The following is an 18,082-nucleotide window of genomic DNA, read 5'->3' as shown; positions in this document are numbered from 1 at the left end:
TTAAGATCCACATGACTAGCAGAGTCTTAGCTATTAAACAAATACTAATTAAAAGCACTGAGATTCTTGAAGTTTTCAGGTGAAGACTAACAAAAAAGAGGCCTGCAGATCCTAAAATCCAGCAGGATATAAATCGGATATACATCCGTATTTCCTAACATCAGCGCTGATTCCTTATGTTGCCCCCCCTCTGTCATATTTGACGGCTAATAAGTAAAATGTCAGCGTTTATTTCCAGATGTAGATCAAGATATCTTCTCTGAAAGTTAATTCCCCCTTCATTCTCTGACTTGGATGCCTTTGAATAGAGATTGACTGAAATGTTAAACTGTACATCATCATTACTCCTGGGTCAAAGCTGGGGTAAGTAGCCAATTGGCCAAATCATGACGCTAAACTGACATCTATTGGCCAAGTTGTGGCAGGGTGGGATGTTAAAGTCATTTAGACTCATCAGGCTAAGTGGACACAGTTGACTGAGAGGTCTCGAACCTCCCCACGTCTGGTTGTGGGTAGTTTTCTGTGCCAACAGTTCTCAATTAGAGTAGTGGATGAGAGGACATCTGGGCTGCTGAGTCTATGTCTGCTTGACTTATGTATATTAATGTACGCCAACAGGCCTGAATTCATTTTACAAATGAACCAGACATCTTTTGAACAATCAGTCAATCATGATGGTCAAAGTTTGCAACAATATTGTGACAATTTCAGGCAAGAGTGAAGAGTGGGTTTTACAGTGAAATAGACTTGATCACTGAATGCTCTGTATGTCTGCTAATCAGGATGAATATTGAGTTAAAGCTGCACTCTGCATGAACAATGGATGAAATAAATCTGAGAGATGAGCTTGTAGAGAATTACCACCTGTCTCTGCACTTTCTCTGCTCTTTGAAGCATTTTAGTGTCTTTTAGCTCATTGTTTTATTTTTACGTCCTGCAACCTTACCGTTTTGATTTACTCCCATCACTCTCATCTTTCAATCACAGTAAGCATATTTTCAGCAAAATAAACCAACTGTATACTCCCCTGTCCAGAAACACCAAACAGACACATTTAGCAACTAGCTGGTGGAGCATTTAGCATTGAAAGATGCAGACATTTTTTCTATGAGTTGTTGGACACAAATAGCTATTATTTACTGTTATTATGTAGGTGCAGTGACCTCCTGCAGTTTTGTTGCCACCATGGTGTTGCAAGGCATCCTAAGGATTTCAAACTACTCCTTTAATAGTGCTGCTGCTTTTAAAACAATCAAGAGCCAACAGCTGATTATTATTTTTATTAGTAGTAGAAGTAGTAGTAGTAGTAGTAGAAGTAGAAGTAGAACTAGTAGAAGTAGTAGTATTTGGCAATGTCAAACTGTTATTACAAGCCTTTGTTTCATTGTGGACACTAAAGAGATGATGATTATGGTTGGCACCTTAAATCCGAAGCCTTCAGGGCAACACTTAATGCATCTTAGAGCCACTTTGAAACAAAGTAGCACTTAATCTTTCGCTGTAACGTGACAATGCTTGATAAGATATTTTACTGAGAACAGGTTAATGACCTTCAGTTAGAAGGGACAATTGTGAAAGTGACAGGATCACAAGGATGTCACATTTTCACAGTAACAGAAAGTAGGAAACCAGAAACATCACATCGTTGACCTTCAAAACAGTTTCAGAGGGAGAAGTGGAAACAGGGAAAATAGAAACGGTTAAACTGTAGAAAAGTAGAATGTCGGAAGGTAGCAGAAGCTTCACACATATATTTCCTCTTCCTCATCCTCCTCCTTCTGTCACTTCCACTCCTCCTCCCATCTCCGACCACCCGATCATCATGCAACTCCCGCCGCTCTAAAAGCGTCACCTCCATCACTGTTCGGGTTGCACGCATCCCTCAAACTGTCTTCTGCCTGACTGACTGAGCTGAATGAAGATACTTTAAAAGGTGAGTGCTTCACGTTCACTCAGCTGCATGCTGTTTATCCCAATGTTTTGTTCACCTCTCTGTCTCCCTGTGACATTACAGAGCTCGTGTCAGCGGAGATGTTGGCAGGTGTGTTAGTTCTGGGTGTCATGCTTACAGCTTTACCAGGTAAGAGAGGAACGCAAAACTACAACAGAAATTTGAACTTTTATTCTAACTTTTTTACATCATGAGGTGTAAAACGTAACTAAACAAGGCTTTAATGAGCATATTCTTATAACTTAAAGGGGATGAGATGAATTGGCAGCCTCCTCAATTGTCAGATATTGGTTTTGTGTTCTGGATAGATCATAAATGTATCACACATACTGTAAAACAGCAGTTAGAAAATGAATGCCTGACTCATTGGATCCATTATGCACATAAGGTCCTGCAGCCAGGTGCCCTTGCCTTTACGCTCAAGTTATTTATAAGTATTGATTGCCTTTTGTGCAAGGTAGTCAGCCAGGCAGGCAGTTAGCAGCACAGGACGACACCACGGCTGCACATCAGGGCTCATTCTCACTGCTTCAGTTTTATGTGTCACTCTCTGAGCTGATCAGAGCTGTGGTTTGACAAGTTGTTCTCTGAGGAGCCACACTGAAGGAAAACTTTGACTTGTGGGCAGCTGAGATTTGCACTTTTTTTAGTCTTAAAGTATGTATTCCCTAAACTTTTGGTAGCTGATTTAATAGGACAAGCAGTCTGTGGATGTGACAGGCAGGAGTTATGGATGTTTATGTGGTTAGAACCTCGAAGCATTCTTGATTTAAACATGAAAACAAATGGTGTGAAAAGCCTGAAGCCTGTGAATCAGCCTGCTCTGCTTTTTTGTTGCTTGCTGGTTATGATTTTGCATGTTTGTGCTGTTAAATTGCCCTGCAGGTATCCAGAGCAGGTGGAGTGTGACATTTTCTAGGAGAGATATCTGTGTGTGGGCAGGAACAACCGTCACTCTGCCCTGTCGTTATGACTACCCATCAGGTATCAAACCAGTGTGTAAACCCACTCTATTCTTTTCTGTCAAGCTCAACAACCTCAACAACCTCAAGCATTATAAGGCATAATTTTTCTTCATCATCATCATCATCATCAGCACAGTGTTCTTTGCATTTGTTGCTATAATTCTGGATGAGTTTGGATGTAGAGCTTTGCTGTGGTTTTGGCAGGTCACACTGTGAAGCGGGTCATGTGGTTCCGTGTGTCTGCAGAAGGTCGCAGGGAGTTTGCTCACCACACTGACCCGAACCAGATCAGCCTGTCGTACCGAGGACGAACTCGGTAAGAGGAACACACGGTGACTTTTGAAAGCTGGCGAATGGTCAATGTGAAATAATCCATAAATATGTGACAAATGGATCATGGCTTCCAGCTACATCGGAGGCAGCTATTCCAGCTGTTCAGTCCAGATTCGGGTTGTGAAGCTGAGTGATGCAGGCGAGTACCACTTCAGGTTTGAGACAGACCAAACACTGGGGAGATGGACCTCCCCTAACACCATCACCCTCGACGTCACAGGTGGGTCCACGCAAACTTAAGCGGCTGCAACGTCCCTGCTTTGGTCATATCAGTCCTGCAGTGGACTCGTGCAGCCAGCGTGTGAATGTCTGTGTGTATTTCAGACCTCCAGGTCCAGGTGCATCCAGTGAGGCCCGCCAACATGTTTGGCTTTGCGGAGACTGTGTTTGTGGGTTGCCAGGCCCGAGGATGTGCTGCTCCAGGAAGGAACCTTGCACTCTACAGGTGTGTTTATGTCACCCAAAAAGTGGTTCAGGGCAAAGAGACTGTGCTTACTTTTTTAAAAGTACACTATCTGCTACACTGTAGATACAATACAATGCTCTGCACACAGGAACGGACTAAATCTTGGCTCCTATGAGAAGTGGATGATCATCAACCGCTTTGACCAGCAGCACACTGGAGTGTACACCTGTCGACCAATCCCACCACAGAACGTCCAGTCACCATCCCTCTCCCTGGATCTGGGACGTGAGTACAATCCACCATTTGAAATGACCTGAACAGAGCGTTTTCACACACACTTTCAGAGTGTTTGGAACTGATTGGATACAACTATTAGTAGAGCAGAGTAGCTAAAGCTTTGAATGAACTTTGAAGAGAGATTTTCAAGAAGAACAATATTTTCTTAAACATGTCCATGCCTGCATCTGGACATCATAAATGTTAAATTATTGAAATAAGTTTTGATATAGTGTAAACTGTATTTACTCTTTCAATTACTTCATCTCAACTTCCCTTTTTCCTGATCTCCCCTCCCCGTGTTCACTCTCTTTCCCTCCAGACGGTCCTCGCTCCACCTCCATAGCAGTCTTCCCAGCAGGGGAGGTGTCAGAAGAGGGGTCAGTCACATTGACCTGCACTAGTGATGCAGCTCCACCTGTGGAGAGCTTCGCATGGTTCAAAGGTACAGGACAGCATATGATGACACTTACTGTTCAGTGTGCACGTTCACTGGCTGGGTCGTGGATATGCGCTAACGGGCTGATGACACTGTCATGTGGATTTCCTCCTGCAGTTGGATTTAATGATTTGTTGAAGCAGAGTCAAATAGTCAGCAGGTTTTCTCTGGAATTGCAGATCCTTTGAAAAAAAAAAAAAAAAAAAGTAATCTTTCAAGTACAGTGTGTAAATCTCTTATTGTGCTCGTGATGTATATTCATGTGTGCACTAATCTACATGCATGTCTTTGTCTGCTCTCCAGACATGGACAGTGGCAGCATCCCAGACAGTTTCAGGCCTCAGCTCCACCTGTCACACCTCAAATACACAGACAGAGGAGAGTACTTCTGTGTAGCACGTAACTCACTGGGAACAGACCGCTCCAAACCGCTTCTGCTCAACGTCACTTGTAAGTTTGTTGGATGTTTTCATTTCATTATTACAGGCAGGGTGTCTTTTCCCAACTTCAAACACTTTGCAGGGTTCAGAATCAAAACTACATGCATAGATCAGGATTAGATTTTGACACCAAAAAAACCTTTGTAACCCCATACCAGGTCTGGATGTAGGTTTCTGTCTTAGGTCCTGTTGTGTAAATCTGTGAAAGGTTAGTCTAGGTTAAACTGATTAGGCAACAACTCTATTTGAAACTTGAGTCATAATGTGAGTACTCAGTCATGTGGAGGATTCATACAAACTGCTGATCTTTCATACTTTTACTTCACTATTGTTTCTAAGAATATACATCAAAATGTAGTAAAACTGAAGTGAGAGTAATCAAACATTCTCTGGTTCTTCAGAGGATTTGCTGCTGGTCATAAATAACTGAATGTTTTTACGTATCTGACTGCTGGATTTTGCTCACTCTGGTCCTGCTTGCATGGCTAAAAGCTCTGCAGGCTGAATCTACAGCTGCATATGTCATAGCTCCTTTTTTGCTTGAGATTACTTGACTTTATCAGCCACACAGCAACACAATAAAAACACAAACATAGTAATGATGCTCCTGTTTTTATCACTGTCTGCTTGCATGGTCAGACTCTCCAAAGAACACGCGTGTGCTGGTGAGTCCTCCAGGTGACATCAGAGAAGGCTCGTATGTAAACCTGAGCTGTGTCAGCCACGCCAACCCTCCTGCCAGCAGGTATGAGAACTACGTCTGCTCCAGGCTTATCAACAGTGGAGGCTTTCTAACTAAGAGGAACCTTTGTCCTTTTCATTGTTTTTGTAGTCATTATCATCATTCATGCATTCGCCATCACCTTTTTTAATTCAGACTTTCACTCTCCTTCAAGATGTCATAATTACGGACTGGACAATCTGGAAAATTTAAATAATTATAAAAATTCACCTAAATAAAATCCAGTGTTACATTGTCTAATTATCAAGGACTAGAGGTTATATTATTGCAAATTGCCCAGTCCTGTAATCATTTTCATCATCATTTTCACAATCCTCTCTCCTGCAGGTATGCATGGTATCATATCCTAGGTGACCAGGTGCTTGCTAAAGAAACCTCCCAGAACCTGTCGTTCCCTTTAGCGCGTGCGCGCCATGCGGGTCAGTACTACTGCACAGCGTGGAGCCGGTTAGGATACCAAACCTCCCCTGTTGCCACTCTCACTATACTGTGTAAGTAGTGGCTGTGTTGTTTGTTTGTGACATGTTTGGGAGTCTTCTGGGATGTGATCTTTATTTATCATGCTTGGGTTTGCCTGTTTGTTCTAAATATTACAACGACAGTGTTGGAAAGGATGTGTCAGATGCTCCTCTCCTCTCCTCTCCTCTCCTCTCCTCTCCTCTCCTCTCCTCTACACATCAATACCTCTAAAGTTTCTCTCCTCCTCTCCTTCCCCTGACCTTCTTCATACCTCTGTTCCAAATTATTTGCAGGCCATCATTTATACGACAAAACCTTCCTTAACCCTCTGCATCTATCTTTTCTTCCTCTCTCTCTCTCTCTCTCTCCAGACCCTCCAAAGAATATCTCAGTTCTGGCTCGTCCCTCCAGTGTTGTTGACGCTGGCCGACCTTTGACCTTAACCTGCAGCAGTCAGGCCAACCCTGCAGTGGATAACTTCACATGGCACCGCTTAGCTCTGGATGGGGGCTCTGTACAATGTTAGCATCGTAAAAATGTGGTTCCACTCAAGGTTAACATTACAAAATCATTAATACCTAACTCTATAACCTGTGGTAAATGCTTGTGGTCAGTAAGGTGTCATGCTCTGTGTGCCTGTGGACAGTCTGTTGCTTTGTTTCTCTGAAACAGTAAGTGGATGTTCTCCCTTTCTGTGCAGCGTGGGGCACCAAGTCCAGTCCTGTCTTCACCTTCTCAGAGGTCGGCCCCGGAGAGAGCGGCCAGTACTACTGTGAGGCCAGGAATCGAATTGGAGTCCGCAGCTCTCCTGTCCTCACCGTACGAGTCAGAGGTATGTAATGATTGTCTTTCACACGGGTGTTGTTGGTGTCAAACACAGCAACAGAAAGAAAGCAGTTTTTTTTTCTTAGTACAGTTCTAGAGTGAAATATCAACTACTGTCTGATGGATTGCCATGAATTTTCTCCAGATGATGAATCCGCCTGACTATGATCCTCTGACCTTTCCTGCGGTGAAATGTCTCACCAACTATTGGATGGATTGCTATGACACTTGTTACAAACAAGCTCCCCCAGAATGAATTTTGATGACCCCTTAACTTTTCATTTAGTGTCATCATAAGATCAAAATTTAAATTTGTCCATTTGTTTATGACCAAATACCTGCGAAACCAGTGACATCCCCATCAGTCTCAGCTGTACTTTGTGTTAAATGCTAATTAGCAAATTAGCATACTAACACACTTAACTAAGATGTCGAACACCATATACATTAAACCTTCTAAACATCAGAATTGTGTGAGCATGCTGATGTTAGCCTTCAGCTCAAGTTGTGCCTAAATGCATCTTAAATCCAGCTTCACAGAGCCACTAACAAGGCTGCAGACTCTTGTAAAATAAATACTGACTGAACACTAGAAGATTTTTTCATAAAAGTAGAAATAGAAGTAGCTTCCCAATACGAGGTAGACCAGCAAAGTAGCATACATTTAAAAAATACTAATGAAATGGTTTTATGAGGGGCCTTAAAAACCCCTTAACATTATAGCAACCTGTGAGACGAAAATACCACAATGGAATTTTTCATACAGTGACTTTCCTGAGTTGTGAAGGTGTCAGAGTTACATTCACACTCACTCTGAAAGCCTTTCGTGGACAATGTCTGCTGACTACTGTTCCCTGAGCCTCCCCTGTGTTCGCTGTAGGGGCCTGCAGTCATTGTGCATGCTTTTGTCACTTTTAAAGGTGTAATGGAAGAGATGAGGTGTCACTGATAAGGTTAGTGAAACACCCCTGCCCCACTGTTACATCTATGTTTCTGATTATCTCATACAATGACCAAAAAAAGTGTTTCTCTGAGATTACAGCGTGAGGGATGATTGGAAAGGTTTCTGTGCGTTTGAAATGATGAGTGATGAAACCTCCCCTGTCACCATCGCGGCATGAGGTCCGGGCCCTCGTCTTCTTTCTGTATGTCCACATGGTTTCTGACTGTTTTTCTATGAGTCATGGTGAGTCATGTAAAGCCCTCTTGCTATGAGGGGAGAGGAAGGGGTGATGAGGTGTTGTGGAAAACTACTATTTGAGTCTAGACAGCTGAAGAAGTGGAGTAAGGTTTGGAAATCAGAACTGGAAACAAAAGTCTCAAGTCTAGACGCCAGAAAGATGATGCATGGCTCTTTCCCTGGTCCTCACTTTCTCTCTTTCTATTTTTGTCTGTTGTCCTTTTTTAGTTTGCTGCACATCTATTTTTATTCATCTCATGTTAACCCTTGTTCCCTCTCATTTCCCCTTGTTTGTAGTTGTGCTGATAATAGTTCTTATCTTCCCTCTGGCAGGTCGTCTTAAGGTCATTGCCTTGGCCTCAGCAGTGGGCGTGTCTGCTGGGCTCATCACTCTCACAGTGGCCATTATGATCAGGTGACACCCTGCTATTTACTCACAGCGAGATGGACTATTTCTATCATAAAAAGATGGAATTCTAGGAGCATTATGCAATCATTTTGTGTGCATTGCACCTTATTTAATAATTCAACATTAGTTTTTACAATATTTTATGGATTTTTGCAGGAATTGATCTTCACACAGCTAGTTTCATGCTTTATTTGCTTTATTTTTGTGGTCGGAGTCATCAATTGGTCATGGCTTAATAATATTGTATTTGTGTCTTCATAGTAAGAACATGCACAGAGTAGACATGGAGTCAGGAGAAGAAGCAAACAAGGTACAGTTTGCTGTGTTATTTTAAACATCTTTTTCTCAAGATCTGCAGTTGTTGTTTAACCTGTGAGCAGTTAAAAATTTGCTTTTAAATGATGAAACATCCCAAAGTGAAGTCAGGATAGTTGTGACGACGTGCAGTTGTAATGTTATCTATTTAAAACTGTTGATTAAAAATGACCCTCAGTTTTGCTCTTTCCCTTGTTTGCGTGTGTGTGTGTGTGTGTGTGTGTGTTTGTGACCCCAGCGCCCGTCAGTGACAGCTGACACCATGTTCTATGAGTCAGCCCAACAGACCTTTCCAGTGAGGAAGGGCAAGATGTCCGACATACCGGTAAACAACTCAGTACATATTCTGAGGGTGAATGAAAAATGTACCAATGATCTGAATTTCTGGTGTATGTATGTGTGTGTGTGTGTGTGTGTGTGTGTGTGTGTGTGTGTGTGTGTGTGTGTGCGTGCGCGCACGCAGGAGGAGCCAGAGGACTTGAGTGACAGCTCCCACCCCTCCATCGTTCCTCTGAAGGATGCTCCACCAATCACAGAAGTTGAAAGTCACAGCCCGGCCCCCAGCTACATCACTGTCCACTACTCCAAGTTATCCAGGTATACTCCATCCTCCTCCACCTGTCACTTTCTCTTCTCCTCTATCCCCCTCTCTCTGTCTGTTTCACTTTCTGTCTCTCTCCTTCTTCACCATGTGTCTCCCTGCACAACCACAGCAGCAATCTACTGTTTCATATCTTGTATGCTGCAGATTTTATTTTACAACTGCACTGGCCCTCGTGCTTTCTTCTTTATCTTCCTGTCATCTACACTTTCCACTCCTTGTCTTTTCCTCTGACTTTTCTCTCTTTTTCTGTGATATCCAACACCTTCTCCTGTTTACGAGAGGACAATAAATTTCTCGTCCCAGTTTTGGATGTCAAAAACATTTCAATGGTCCTGGAGCAAAATGAAGACCTGTTTTTTATGCTTTGATCTGAGTCAGATGTCCAGATGAACTCATATGGTTTCTGTTTGTTGTTGATGTTGGTTCAGTGCAGACCAGGTGCAGGTCCACAACCTGCCACTGGGTGGGGATAAAAAGCCGAAAGATTCCTCCAAAGTTGTTTACGCTTTACTGCACCAGCCGCGCCACTGACTGCAAGGAAAAAGGCAAACCAGGTATGACACCTTACAACTCTCAGTATTGTCATCTACAAAGTCCCCACATAGTTTTATGTATTGTAAAACATGGGGATGTGTCAGTGCTATGATCCCCCCACATACAGTAGGATGTTTAAAATAGGTGAGCCTTTACAAAATCAAGCAAAGTTGTGCCCCTGACAGAAAAAATGCCAAATAAGCAAGTTTGAAGTTCAGAGTTTGTTTTAACAATGTACCATTTTTAATAATCCCATAATTTGCACCCAGTTGTTTTCTGTTTAATTCAAAGTTTTCTCATGTTTCTGCTCTTTTTCTCTGCTCTTCCTCACCTGATCAGCCTTCTTCATTTGAACCAATCACTTTACACCTGTTCACCCAGAGAGGGTTGTGGACCAGGATCAGGGCTCCTTGTGGCTATGCCTTACGCTGTTCTGGGTCAGACAGGTCGTTATGGATTCTCCACAGTTCACCAGACCATGAGGACAACATGTGGTCCTGGTCCTGACTGCGAGTCCAGCTCTTAAACTGTGTTGCATGTCTTTCCCTTTGTTTTCTAAGCATCTCCCCGCTGTGTGCTGCCTGATGAGGCAGTAGGAGCAGAAAGATCATTTGGCCTGCATTTATACCCACAGCACAGGCTCTATCTACTGCTGCTTTTTAGTTAATAGCTGGCACGGAAATTCCCAATCAAGTCAATGTAGGTGACGTAGTGTGACGGGTTGCTGCAGCATCATTTGTATCCTGACCAGTGACAAGTGATAATCATTTGTGTTCCAACATAACTGTCTCCACATATAAGTGGAACGCTGTGGAAAATTTGTTGCCGTCTATAAGAATAATCAATATTTGACATGTGAATTTCCACTGTTATGTTCTGAATTGTTAGCAGGCTTATTCTGATTGAAAATGCTGCAACATTTATTCAGTTGATACAGCTTGCTTCCATTAAATCAGTCTTTAGCAAAGCCCGAAATAATGCTAAATTACATGTTGTGGTTTGCTACACTGAAGAAAAATAAAACAATTATGATGGAACTAATCGTAGCTTGATTGTACGTTTTATTTTGTTTTCCAGCTCACAAACATCTGACAGCTTGGACAAATTGTAAATGTGCTGAGAGTGAGGAACGTGTATATCAGCAGTAAGATAAAAGGGATTCAGTAAATGGTTTTGGGATGAATTAAACCAGAAATAAGAATGTGTTTTGGAAAAGCATAAAATAGCCAGTGCAATCAACCAAACGGTTGTGTCTTGCATGAACTAAGACCCAAAAGACAGACACAGCAAACAGGGCAAACTCTTAAACTGACAGACTACGTGACCACATTGCAATTCAACAACTACTGGCAGGAGAGGTGGCGCTTATATCCAGTGGATGAGAGGTGAGTCTTGATTGATGATTGAAGCCAGGTGAGGTCAGGAGATGAGCGGGTGGAGTGAGCGGGCGGAGCAGAAGTGCTGCCTGCAGAGCACACCCACGCCGACAAACGGGGAGAGTCTTGACAGTGAGCAAACAAAATGGTGGCAATAAAAACACATTATAAAAAACATCGACATGCACTTCTTTTTCTCTCTGTTAAATCCACAACACACTAACCGGACTATCAAATGTATAAATGCTCTCTTTCTCCTATTGGCTGTGTTCTTTCTTCTCTTTGATTTTCTAACCTGTTGCTGATAATGGATTATTATTTGAACAGTTTGTAATGAAGTCAGTTACGCACGAAAATATGTGTAATCTACTTTGCTACATTGCTGCTGTGTTCATTTGTCCTTTCACTTACGACATCTGGAACCACAAACATGATCTTACAAGATGTGGGGAAATGAAACATTTGGGCATTTTTGTAATACTGACTGGCATCACGGCCACAAACCTGTTATGTAAAACCTGAACATAAAAACAACCACATGTTGACTCCACAGGTTTGACTCATGTTTGCCACATTACATCCTGCATTAAACGCTACTCAGCATCACAATCAGTCACTAAAGCATTAACTCTTTTTCTGAAATTTTCCTGTCTGACCCATGTGACGCAGAGGAAATGGTTGGTGCAATAAATGCATCCTATCACGTACTTATTGTGACCTTTCCTCCCTTGTGGATGTGGAGCTGCAGCGGTGGGGTCAAGTGCTGAAAGTTGTGATAAGACACCAAGAAAAACGTGCGTAATCATAATGATTCACAGTGTTACATTAATCCACTGGGACCCACACTTTTTATTCCACGGTCACTCTATCTCTCATCGTCAGCCACCTCATATCAGGACACGGATGGAGCAGAGGAGAGAAGAAAGCGATGTGACAGTTTATCTGCTTCTCATCAAAAGCAGCCCCCGCTGCTGATGTAGTGGTGCATACACGTAACATAGATGTCACCAGTTGTAGCTACAGTTAGAAGTTTGGTGGTTTCAGCCTCAGCTGTATTCAGTCACTAGTTTCTCATTTTAACCCACCCCTTTGCATTGCCTCAATCAGTTGCATGGTCCAGTAACACCACCCTGTGGACAAGAATAGATCATGCTGGTAGTGACAAAGTGAGAACAGTTGAGGTCATTGCTTTGAATGTTTCATTGCACCATCGCTCTACCTGACTGGCAGTGACACACAGCAGTACAGAGTGTTTGATGTAAAGTTTCCACATTTCCCACAGACACTCATGGCTGCAGAGAGAGCAAAGAGATCAAATTGTCAGTAAAGTCTCAGTGCAGCTCCACTCAGAGTTTGTGCAGGTGTTACTTTGGATAAGATAAGCTGTGCACCGCTGGATACCGAACATACTTCCTGTTGGGCAGTGATATTATGTGAGGTTTTCTATCTGTGTGACAGTGACAACACCCACCCACTTCTGCTTTTCACTCCACAAAATCATCTCCACGATTGTCAAAGCAAGAAGTCTTCGTTTAGCTGGTGAGTTCTACTACTTCTGATACCATGTGTGTTTCTTTTTGGATGCTGTTCTCAGTGCTCTGTTCTACACACACTCTATATTCATCTGTGTCCTGTGTCATGATGTTGCAGGTTCATTCAAATCATGGAGAGCTTGATTCTGATTATTCTGATGATAATGCCAGGTAAGAAAACACATTCTTTAAATTAATGTATGGTAAATGTGGTGACTGTAGTCAAATCACTGTGCAGCTTTCGCTGTAGCAGTTTAGGGGTTTCATACAGTCTAGTTTGAACGATTTTTTTTTTTATTTTATTTTTTTTTTATTTGTCCTGTTGTCTTGTTGTCTTGTCGTGCTTTTGCACTTACTGTTGTCTAGTCTATGCCGGGACAGTGCAAAACGCAATTTCAATTCCTTTTTATGTTAAGTACATGTGAAGAAATTGACAAATAAAAGTGACTTTGACTTTATTCACCAAATCCTGTGGGAGAAAGAGCTACAACTACATTTAAATAACTGTATATTTTTCACTTTTTTCAAAGGTGTGAGGAGTGCAGACTGGAGGGTGACCTTCGAAAGTCAGTGTGCTTTAAAAGGGGCATCAGTCGTTATAAAGTGCGAGTACGACTATCCTGTCGCTCACTTTGTCACCTCAGTTGGCTGGTCTAAATCTGACAATCGGAGGCTGGTCTCCCTGTCAAAGCTCCCATCCCCCCGAGACCACTTTAAATATGTGGGCAACTACTGGAGTGACTGTAGCCTGCAGGTCAAAGATGTACAGCACGCTGATGAAGGACTATACTTCTTTAGTTTTGTGACAACATTGAACAGATGGACAAGCAAAACGTACGCTCGTTTGTCAGTAAAAGGTAATGGCAAGATATTGGAAAAAAGGAGAATTTGTCATGAATTAAATATGTTTTAGTAAAATTAATCAGCTTCTGCTTCTATTTCTGAATCAGAGTTGACTGCTGTCGTCCAGCCGAGCACTGTGACGGAGGGAGGGAATGTCAGTCTGGCCTGTGTGTCAGGGTGTCTCACACCTGTAGACACAGTCTTTTTCAGAGACGGACAACGTGTTCTAAGTCCAGTCTTCCAGGCAAGGAGAGAAGATGCTGGGAGGTACTACTGTGCCGTCCTGGGCCAAGAGACGATCAGATCAGCTGCTGTGGCTCTGGATGTTCAGTGTAAGTACAGGAGTAACATTTGAACATCTCAAAGCTCAGCTCAATATGCCTTGCCAATAATTTGTGTAATATGTCAACATTTTTTTTTTTCACTTTTTTCAGTATTTTTATGCTGCCTGGTTGCAAATATCATTTTTCTTGTGGAACAATAAAAAAGACCTGAAGTGAAGTAAAATTAAGACACAATATAAGGACACAAATTAACGACTTGTCCTCAACTCAGAGTGAAAAAAATGTCTAGAAATATCTCTCATCGACATACACACAACTGCACTTGTCATTGTGGTTCACTGACTGACTGAACTCTGTGAGGCTAAACATCCAACTCTCCTCTCAATCAGATGCTCCCGAGAAAGTCACGTTGTCAATGAGTCCATCAGGAGACGTCGTCAAAGGAGACTCGGTGACGTTCACCTGCAGCAGTGATGCCAGACCACCTGTGGCACAAAGCGGATACAGCCTGTACAAAGACGGACACTTCATCAGTTCAGGACAGAGCCACACCATCTCTGACATCCAGCACAGCCACAGCGGACTGTACCACTGTCAGGCCTGGAATAACATCAGCTGGAGGGGCATCGACTTCATTAACTCCACTGAGGTTCAACTCGATGTCCAGTGTGAGTATGCTGACCCGTCACACTGCCAGTTCTGCTTTCAAATGTGTGTCTTTTGTCACAGAAACTGTGCTGTTGTGGACACAAACACACTATTTAGACACAGGAGTTATTCCAGTACGATGTCCTTTAGTTCATTTTGTTCCCAACCTTTTCGGCTTGTGACCCCAGAAAATGAAGAAATCATGAGCCCTCATCACAGATTATGGCCCTCATTGAGAGCACTTCAACCAAAGAAGAATTTTTCCACCTAGTTTGTTATGCTTGAAGGATTTGAAAGCCTAAAGAGGTGAACGTGTCCAATATTTCATAAGAAAAAACAAAGGAAAATCTGTGTAACAGAAATGCACTTTTTCTCTTTTAGCCCTTTAATTATCTTTTTAATTCCCTTATCTTCTGTTAACATGTGCCGTGTTTCTACATTTTTCAGACCGTCCAGTCAACGTTTCTGTTTCAATGAACCCACTGCGTGTCTCTCGGGGCAGCAGTGTGACTCTGAGCTGTGGCAGTGCTGCTAACCCTGCAGCAGATAACTACACCTGGTACATGAGGGCAGCTTCTCCACACTCAATGCTCCAGGTGGGCTCAGGACAGGTGCTGTCCATCCCCTCTGTGGACACGTCCCACACTGGACTCTACGTCTGCCAGGCCAGGAACCGACTAGGAGAAAGCAACTCAACTGAGGTGCTGCTGGCCATGATGGAAGAGGAGCACGGTTTGTGAGACTTTACTGCCAAAACGAATCATTTAAAGTGATGCACTGCTGAAAATCCTTAATCATTATACTCATCAGAGAAGGGATTAGCGACTGATTTTCTAATGTGTTCATGTAGAAAATGTAATATTTCATCATCATTTTGTATTTAAAGAAGCACAGGGGCACAGGTCACTCATTTTCCAATCTACCAACAGTAATCTAATCGTACAATATGTTTGTCCTCAGGCAGCCAGTCCCTCCCCATCATAGCTGGGATCGGAGTCGCTCTCTTGGTGACGCTTGTGTTAGCTCTTCTGTTGCTCTGGTGAGTCAATGAGTGATGGAGAGAGTAAGTGTGACTAAATGACTCATAGTGTCATTTTTACTGTTGCCACTGACTGACACATGTATCTCTGAAGTGCATTTGCTTCTTTTTCTACATATGTTTCACCCCATGTTGTCATAGTGTGGATGTGTCATCTTCATTTCCATCCTGTGGGCATTTCGAACCACTAACTCAGTTTTTATACATGACATTGGCTGAAGTATACGAATTACTGAATATGTACTTTTTAAAATAGTTGTGTGGGGTTTTTTTGTTTAAACATATGGAATGATGATATGTAGATTTTAACGTTAGTATCATTAGCATCTTTTCAAAAGACTAATATTATGGATATAAAGAATTTCATATATTCTGCACTATTTTCTGTGTTATGATGGACCAAGACAATCAAGCTAAACTAAAAGCTTTGTTTTTCCTTACTCAAATCATTTTCGACAGCTCACTTCTAACATTGTAAAAAAACGATGGTCAGTGCTGCATGTACTGAACCGCAGTTTACAGAAGTGTCAAGCTGCTGTTTCCCATGATAACAGAACATCTTCTCAAAAATGTGAAACCGAGAAAGATTGAGCAACAATGTTTTTTCAGGTTTATTTATTTATTGGTTCATTTCATTTTTTTTTTTTTTTTTGCTGTCTTGGTAGGAGGAAACATAGGAGCCATGCAGAGAAAAAGGTGATTACATCTAATGTAAGTCATGAAATAACTCATGAATCTGATTAAACTCTAATGATTCAACGTCAGTCATGAAAGATTTGGGGGAATTTGAAGTTCCCATAAAAAGTCCCAAAAAATTATTTAAAGAAGGGAAATATCTCACATTTTCCTGTGGTGCTTTCCTCTTATGAAGTTTTCTTTATAACCTGAACTTCATATTATTTTGCAATACAGAAACAACAAAAGCTTAAGTGTAGCCAAAGCCCATGAACATACAGTAAAATAAATAAATAAAAACCTAATCTGACCTTTGGGGTGTCGATCCAGCAGACTGTGTCGGACTTCAGGCTCAGTGGGAGAGGCTCGAGCTCTTCAGCCGCTGAAGATCAGTCCGACAGTGTTTATGTCAACATCCACACGCTGCCATCCTCTCCTCCACCTGCTACAGACACCACTCCTCTTTCACAGAGGGGCTCGCACCATCAACATGAGGTAAATATGGTTCACACACACTTATGTTAAATGTAACACTCAATCAAACGTCTGCAGATTTGGATGAAACGGTCTCTTCTCCTCTCAGGCCTCCACATCTCATGAAGACGAGGTTACCTACTCAGCAGTGACCATCAACACCAGAAACCCCAGACCCTCACACAACATAAACAACAGCAGAGCCCGCCAAGACTCCCGGTAGGTTCGCTGTCCAAACGCTTGCCTGATCACAGGGCTATAGTGCCACTGCACTTCACACTTTATTACTCACTGACAGTCAAGTTCATATGTGCAGCCTTTTGTCATTGTTACTGTACACTCTGAAATAATCAGGTTAAGAAATAATGCATGAAGGTTATGTAAAAAAGACCACTTCATGACCTCTGACCTTCACTGAGAAAGATGAAAAATTCAAGCATGCAATTTCCCAACAATAGCTGCATCCCTATGGTAGCAAAACCGATCTTATCAACTTAGTAATAAAAAAAGTTTATGAGTATAATGGGTGAGGCATCTGTATGTGGCGGAAGTTATTATTGCTGCTATTAAGCACTTTGTGTTGCATTTTATGCATGAATTGTGCTACATAAATAGAGTTTCTTCTTATTATTATCATTATCCATCACCACGTCACCATCGGGGTGGTCACAGGCAAAGGACAGTGACACTGCTCTGGCTGCAATTTGAATCAAATTTACTAATAATGTTATTTCCTCTTCAGGTCTACAGCAGCAGCAAATGATGACTGGGTGATTTATGCTACAGTGGCTAAATCCAGCTGAGTCTGACAGGAACCTTTCACTCATTTGAGTGCAGTTTCATCATCATCAAGAAACCTACATATGCTGAAAGTCATGTTGCGTCTTCCTGTTCAGAGTTTAAAGCTCAGTTTCTCAGAGCATGTGCAATAGTTTTAAAACCATCTTGCTTTGACAATTGTTTAAAATGTCTTTTTTGTTATTCTTTGTATTTATTGTGTTTATGGAAACTACTGTGTTTTTGCGAGGCTTTTTGTGTTCTATAGTTCTGTGTAGTAAAACTTACTGAATACCAATGCAGGTATTTTATTTTAATAAATCATTTAAAAATTTTTGATATTCTAAAGGGATTGTTGGGGAAAGATTCTTGAAACACCGGATTTTGTGTATTTATTTCTGTTGTGTCCAGGAAGATATGGTATAATTATTCTTGACAGATTTAGAAAAACAAATAGGATATTATTACACAATGACTGTGGGCATTTATTTCAATGCAAGACTCAATGCAACAATTTATGTTTTTTAATATTTATTTCTCTTGTACACATCATAAC

At 41.9% G+C, this 18,082-nt stretch overlaps 2 protein-coding genes across 2 annotated transcripts; both read left to right on the top strand.

Annotated features, from left to right (window-relative positions):
* The first annotated feature begins 1,821 nt into the window (after nt 1–1,821).
* Nucleotides 1,822–10,925, top strand: LOC143324856 (B-cell receptor CD22). The gene is made up of 19 exons (XM_076737624.1): nt 1,822–1,933; nt 2,015–2,080; nt 2,837–2,935; nt 3,121–3,232; nt 3,324–3,469; nt 3,574–3,694; nt 3,804–3,940; nt 4,254–4,376; nt 4,674–4,820; nt 5,450–5,555; nt 5,880–6,043; nt 6,383–6,532; nt 6,712–6,843; nt 8,350–8,431; nt 8,687–8,735; nt 8,979–9,065; nt 9,204–9,337; nt 9,773–9,898; nt 10,218–10,925. The coding sequence occupies exons 2-18, from the start codon at nt 2,032–2,034 to the stop codon at nt 9,873–9,875; spliced, it is 1,941 nt and encodes a 646-aa protein (XP_076593739.1). The 5' UTR covers nt 1,822–1,933; nt 2,015–2,031; the 3' UTR covers nt 9,876–9,898; nt 10,218–10,925.
* A 1,836-nt stretch (nt 10,926–12,761) lies between these two features.
* LOC143325107 (B-cell receptor CD22-like) lies at nt 12,762–17,611 on the top strand. Its single transcript, XM_076738005.1, has 11 exons — nt 12,762–12,793; nt 12,905–12,957; nt 13,317–13,643; nt 13,737–13,961; nt 14,303–14,581; nt 15,009–15,293; nt 15,522–15,600; nt 16,266–16,296; nt 16,606–16,770; nt 16,859–16,968; nt 17,492–17,611. The coding sequence occupies exons 2-11, from the start codon at nt 12,918–12,920 to the stop codon at nt 17,550–17,552; spliced, it is 1,602 nt and encodes a 533-aa protein (XP_076594120.1). The 5' UTR covers nt 12,762–12,793; nt 12,905–12,917; the 3' UTR covers nt 17,553–17,611.
* The last annotated feature ends 471 nt before the right edge of the window (nt 17,612–18,082 follow it).

The sequence above is a fragment of the Chaetodon auriga genome, chromosome 8, assembly GCF_051107435.1.
Source record: "Chaetodon auriga isolate fChaAug3 chromosome 8, fChaAug3.hap1, whole genome shotgun sequence".
NCBI lineage: Eukaryota > Metazoa > Chordata > Actinopteri > Chaetodontiformes > Chaetodontidae > Chaetodon > Chaetodon auriga.
The sequence above is the reverse complement of the archived record's forward strand: the minus strand, read 5'-3'. Positions and strand labels throughout refer to the sequence as shown.

Coding starts and splice junctions, on each gene's coding strand:
- LOC143324856 (XM_076737624.1), top strand. CDS start 2,032: ATGTTGGCAGGTGTGTTAGTTCTGGGTGTCATGCTTACAGCTTTACCA. Junction 3,695..3,803: donor AGGAACCTTGCACTCTACAG/GTGTGTTTATGT, acceptor CTCTGCACACAG/GAACGGACTAAATCTTGGCT. Junction 9,066..9,203: donor GCAAGATGTCCGACATACCG/GTAAACAACTCA, acceptor GCGCGCACGCAG/GAGGAGCCAGAGGACTTGAG.
- LOC143325107 (XM_076738005.1), top strand. CDS start 12,918: ATGGAGAGCTTGATTCTGATTATTCTGATGATAATGCCAG. Junction 12,958..13,316: donor TATTCTGATGATAATGCCAG/GTAAGAAAACAC, acceptor CTTTTTTCAAAG/GTGTGAGGAGTGCAGACTGG. Junction 15,601..16,265: donor TTAGCTCTTCTGTTGCTCTG/GTGAGTCAATGA, acceptor CTGTCTTGGTAG/GAGGAAACATAGGAGCCATG.